At 64.9% G+C, this 5,730-nt stretch overlaps 1 protein-coding gene across 1 annotated transcript in view; it reads left to right on the top strand.

Moving 5' to 3' along the window:
* Nucleotides 1-3,334: 3,334 nt before the first annotated feature.
* LOC113217745 (uncharacterized) overlaps nt 3,335-5,730 on the top strand; it is a 32,928-nt gene continuing 30,532 nt past the window's right edge. Inside the window, exon 1 of the mRNA XM_052274972.1 lies at nt 3,335-4,854. Within this exon, the coding sequence (XP_052130932.1) occupies nt 3,335-4,854 (1,520 nt within the window). The remainder of the gene's footprint in view (nt 4,855-5,730) is intronic.

Below are 5,730 nucleotides of genomic sequence, written 5' to 3'. Positions count from 1 at the left end.
GGGGGGGGGGGCACAGTAGGTTGCCTAAATGCAACAGGGATCTTGAGACAAATTCTTTATCCCTTACACATCTCACTATAGAGACGGAATAATTAGAAGGGCCCCCCCACCCCCATCTCTAACGTGCAAGGAGCAGACGACCGGTTGCCTACCTACTAGGCGGACCCTCATTCGGTATAGTTTTGTTCTCTATTTTTTATGTCTTCTGTAAAGTTAATGCACTTCGCTCAGCTACCCCGTGCACAATGTTAACGCACGGGGCCCTACGTTAAGGAAAGGAAAAGTGCAGGAGGAGACCTTTCGCATCCTGCTGGTATGGCATCCCACCGCACACGTGGAGTGGAGTCGCCGGTGGCCGCCGCGACAATTCCAGCCCGACCCGTCTGGTCGCCGTCGTCACAAGCGTAGTCTGGCCTGCACCGACCTTTTGCAACCTTTTGTCTCGCTTCTTTTGAAGTCAAGGAAAAAGTGGGATATGAACGAATCAACATTTCTTAGTGTTTTCGTCGCTCTACTTTTGAAAATTCAGCCGTCGTTTCCAAGAGGCTTTCTCAGGGGCTGTCGTGCAGCGTGTTTGTGCCCCCGGTTGACGTGCAGGTTGATTGATTTGATGCGACGGTTCGGAGGTCCACCCTGCGGCTGCGTGCCGATGATTGGCATGGCGGCATCCCCTGATAGGCCCCCTCTGCGCTGGACGAGGCTGGGCCCTCCTGGACACGAGCACGGCGGACTCTAACGTCCTCTGAAACAAATTGGTCGTCGATGGAAGCCAAACCCGCCCTGCACAACGCGGCTCTCGGATGTATTTATAGCGGGACGTGTTCGATCATCCTCGCTCACACATCGCCGTGGTGCCCGGCCTGGCCGCGTGGCGCTATTACTTCTTGTTGAACCATTTTCGCACTACATGCAGTGGGGCGGCGTGCCAGGCGGGCCCAGCGGGTCCTCTCGTGAGCCGCACCTGCACGCCGTTTAGCGCGCTGTGATCCGCGCCAGATCTGGGCCTGATCACAGCGGGGCGGGGGGCGGGGTCCGCGGGCGACCTCACCGACCGCACCACCGCGGGCCTCGCGCAAACACTTCAGAACGGCGGCGCTGAGTGAGTCGCTGCCTCCCTCCCCCTTCCCCTCTCTTTCCCCGCCCCTTTTCTTTTCGAGGAAGTTCATTAATACGTTGCGTGGCGCCCCAACGCATGAGGTGTGTAATGAGGTGTTGTTATTCTATGGGAAGGGAAGACAAGAAGAGCGGAAGCTCATTCCAGGCTTGGGAGGGAGAGAAAGTAGTGTGTGGCTGGCTGAGACAGAGGCGGCCTGTGTGTTTACTGATGCAGCGGTCAATTTTTTGGGGCCACGTCGTCGAGCTTTGCGTTATGCTCGGCGCCGTTTCGGGTCATTGCCTTTGTCTTCGCAATGTGTACATCCCCTCCCCCTTTACTTACTAGCAGAAGGGAAAAGGGATGTGAACGGTTAGGGAGGGGAGGGGGGTGTTCAGAGAGGGTTGGCCGGGTGATCTCTGACCTCAATCTCCCTGCAAAGCCACCGCCAGGCTGCCGTGTAAGTGCGCGGGTCGCGGCCCGCCCGTCCACCCTCGCCGAGGCCCTCAATGTGTCCATTGTGCCGTGTGGCCTGTGGCCCGGGCGGCTGACGGCGGCCTGCTGCTCATGCAGAGGGGGCCGGTCAGCCCGCGTTGACTGACAGGGGATCGCTTGCTGCAGGCCGTCAGCGTCAGCTGCGTCAGAACTGGGTCGGGCTGCCTACGAAGCTGGGAGGCTCCATTCTGACTTGACTCTCAAATTCGTAGCGCGCACGGGTAAAGGCCGCGCTGACTGCGCGCCGCCACCGCTGCTGCTGCTGCTGCTACTGACTCACTGCCTACTCACGCTGCTCGCCTCGCAGACTAACATACTTACTGACATACCCACACTCGCTGTCCTGCTCGCTCACCCACTTACGCGCACCCACTTTATTGTAAAGAAGTCGTGGGAATGTGGGCCTTCTTCTCCTCCTTACTCGCCTCAGCCTCGCGTCCGGACGGAGCCCCTGGGGAGCAGACGGGCCCGCTGGGCGCGCGTGCGCTGCGAGTGCCTACCCCGCAGGCGCTCCCCTCTACCCACAGCAGCCGAGCCAGCGAGCTTTTGTTGTGTCTGCATCCGAAGGGTCGGCGGCGGAAATGCGCGCGGCGTGGTTTCAATCGAATAATGCAAATGTGATTGCATCTGCGAGGCCCTGCCGGCCGAGGCAGCGCTCGGGGGCGTGGTGAGGGCTGGCGGGGTGGGGGCAGGTCCGGTAACTGGGTGGAGTAAGTGGATCGTCCGTCTGCAGGACCGCTCAGCTCCGCCGTCGGGATGCTGCGGAGCGCGCCGCGCTGTGCCCGCGGGGGCCGCGCAGCGCCGGGACGTGGTGGGGCGTGGCGGGGCGCGGCGAGGCGGGGCGAGGCATCGCGCCGGAGCCGGCTGCTGGGCTGGCGGGAGCGGGGCGGCGGAGAGGCGGCGGACGTCGAGGATGTAGCTACGACCGGCTAGCGTCAGTTGGCGAGTGCTGGTTGACTTGAGCCGTTGGACCGGACGGACCCGAGCGAGCGGTGGTCGGCCACCGTCACGGGCGTGACAGGTGCCGCAGTGCGGGGTGCCACGATGCACCGAGTGTGAAGTGCTGAAGTGTGCGTGCGATTGTGTGTGTGTGCGCTTGCGTGTGAAGTGGAAATCGGCTGATAACGCCAGTGAAGTGGCTGCGCAGTGCGCATTCCTGTATTCTGTTTTACCGACATCCGCGTTGCAAGTTTGTATGCAACCCGGTTGCACGGTCCGGTGCGCAGCCGGCAGTGATCGCGCCCGCGGATTAAGTGGTGTGCTCCTCGTCCCTGGATACCCGCGAGGACCGGCGGCGGTCTGTGAGAAATCGAGTGTCCCGAGAGTGGTTCCGTTTCGGCGGCACTGGCCCGGCGGCCCCGCCCAGCCGCGGAAAGTGGCGGCGACAAGTGTCCGCGCTAATGGCCACCTGAGCCCGCTGCGCCGCCCCGCGCCGCGCGGACACCTCGGCGGTGGTCCCGTCCGTCGCGGACCCGTCCCGTTTGGGGGTCCTAATGGGAGCCGCGGCCCCCCGGCCGGCCCGCGCGCCGGCACGTGAACGATTTGACGGCTTTTAATCCCGAGCCCGCGCCATCGCCATGGTGTGTGCTGACGCGCCGGCCCACCGTGACCCGCGGAGCCCTCCGCCGTGGCGAATGTGGCCACCCAGCAGCGCCGCCAGCGCGGGTGGGCAGCGCCGGTCCCGGCCGCGGCCCCGTCGCCCGCTGACCTGAGGGACCCGAGGCACGCGAGGGACCTCACATGGCCATGGCCTCGCTAGCGGACGAGGGCCGGCTGCGCGGCGTGCGCAACGCGGTGGTGGAGCCGCTGCTCCGCATCAGGAGCTCCATCACGTCCTGGGCGCTCGTCTCCAACAACAAGCAGCACGCCGACGTGGCCACCTCGCCGGCCTCCACCGTCGGGCCGAGCCTGGGTGTGCTGCTGCTGCAGCAGCGGCCGCTCGATTCGCTGGGCCGGGGACTGGACCAGAGGCCGGCGCTGCTCAAGACGTTTCAACCGCTGCAACGCCCGCCCGCGGTGGCCGCGGCGTTGCCCTTGCCGCCGGAGCAGCCCGAGCCAAAGAAACAGTCGCCGCAGCCCGAGAGGGTGTACGACGAGCCCCGGGTACAGGTGCGCGCCTCAGAACCGCCCGCCGGCCCAGCGCCCAGCCCGCCGCGCAACTTGTCGCAGGAGTTCAAGGACATGTTCCCGCCCATGCGGCGCATTGTCATGCCGGAGCCGAAGGCTGCCGCCCTCAAGGGCAAGCCCGGCATCTTACCCAGCGAGGACGCCATACCCGAGGAGGATGGTGAGGACGACGACGATGACTTGCTGGGCGAGGACGTCAACCCGTACCACTACCCGTACGGACAGGAGCCGCCCTACTACGACACGCCCTTCACGGGCTTCACCGACGTTAACAAGGTGGCCATTGAGGTGTGCCCCACCCCCAGCCCTCGCTACCTCACTATGCGGCCCAGCGAGGACGCGGGAGGCGGTGACTCGTACGTGTCCGTCAACGGGAGCAGCGAGCCTCTGCCGGTCACCCCCAGCGCCCCTAAGGGAGAGGTGTTCAAGCTCAGCCTGTTCAGCGGGAGCAGCCACAGCAACGTGTTTACAGAAGAAGGCAGTGAGGGGGATGAGGACGACGACGACGAAGATGAGAATGACGAAGAAGACGAGAATGAAGACCTAGAAGGAGACGAAGACGAGGCGCCCTCTCAGCCTCTGGACCGAGTGTGTGCTACTTCGGACGCCGACCCTTCCTCTACTTCGGACACTGACGACTCGTCCTCCCTCTCCCTGTCCGACGACGGCGCGGGCAGCGTCCTCATGTTCCCGGGGGCCACCAGCGCCGTCAGCCACTACAGCAACATGGGCGGGCAGGGTTCGTCCTGGTCCCTAGTCAGTGAGGACGAGGACGCTCCTCGGCCGGTGTTCGGCGACCCGTTTGACACCATCAAGTACAACAGCCTGCGGAGGAACCACGGCAACGACCCGGAGCGGGGGCACTGCCACTACAGTAACGTGTCCGAGTACTTCGACCACCAGCGCGACCCCCTTAGCGCGCTGGGAGAGGCGCTCGCCCTGGGCGGCCCGCCCGCCGTGCGCCGGCGCAGCCACGTCGGCCCGCACTACGTCAACGCGAGCAGCGTGTGCTCGGAGGCGGCGAGCAGCTTCCGCCTGTCGCAGAGCCGCTCCATGCAGTCCGTCAGCCTGCTGGACCACGTCCTGGACCCCGACCAGGACGGCGCGCAGCCGCTGGACCTGTCCGTGTCGGCGGCCAGGTCGCCGTCGCCGCCCGCCGCCGCGCCGCAGCCGAGCCCGCGCAAGGGCGGCGCGCAGGTGTTCCGGCGGCAGAGCTACCGCCGCCAGCGCGACAACTCGCTCAACCCGCACCGCCAGGCGTCGGCCTGGGCCTGGGCCTGCCAGGGCAGCGGGCAGGGCGCCGTGCCGCCGCTCAGCGAGATCTGCATCCGGGCGCTGCTGCGCTACGTGGCTGCCTGTGTACGTAGCTTGGCGCACAGCGCACAGCGACGAGTGCCAATTAGAGACTGCGCGGCACAGCCGTTGCGCTCATAGACACTTTACCTGTCAGAGTTTTCGAAACTCCCTGCAGCTGACAAACGGCTCGCTCTCGATGCTGGGACAGAACTGTCTTTGAGCCCGTCTAGGCGCGCGGAGCGCCTACCCCAGGCAGCAAAATGATGCAAACTGCATTCAAACCGCATTATATGTCCAATCGGGAGAGGGGACATCTAATGCGGTTTGAATGCAGTTTGCATCGTTTTGCTGCCTGGGTGGGGCGCTAGGCGTGCTCAGAGACAGGGTGCCGTTGCACATCTGAAACGCGCCACGTATGATGGGCGCTGCGCGGCGCTCCGCCATCCCTCTCCCGATTGGACTGATGGCCGCATTGTCCTGCGCTCATCGGCCGGCCGGCTGTTAGTCCCGGACATGAAGCGGTGCAGCCGCAGGAATGAGATTGCTCTCCGAGCCGCCTCGGGGCGCCGCAGGGCAGCGGCCACGGCGGAGGGGTCGCGCCGCTGACTGAGGCGCCGCGCGGCCAGAGTACTCGTGGCCCTTATCGAGTTGTATGTGAACCTCGCTTGCTCTTCGATTGTGCTCACGGTCAAGGCCTACCCGCGCGCTCGCCCCCCCCC

The sequence above is a fragment of the Frankliniella occidentalis genome, unplaced genomic scaffold, assembly GCF_000697945.3.
Source record: "Frankliniella occidentalis isolate FOCC.00 unplaced genomic scaffold, Focc_3.1 Scaffold478, whole genome shotgun sequence".
Lineage (NCBI taxonomy): Eukaryota > Metazoa > Arthropoda > Insecta > Thysanoptera > Thripidae > Frankliniella > Frankliniella occidentalis.
This window is presented reverse-complemented; position numbering and strand designations above follow the sequence as displayed.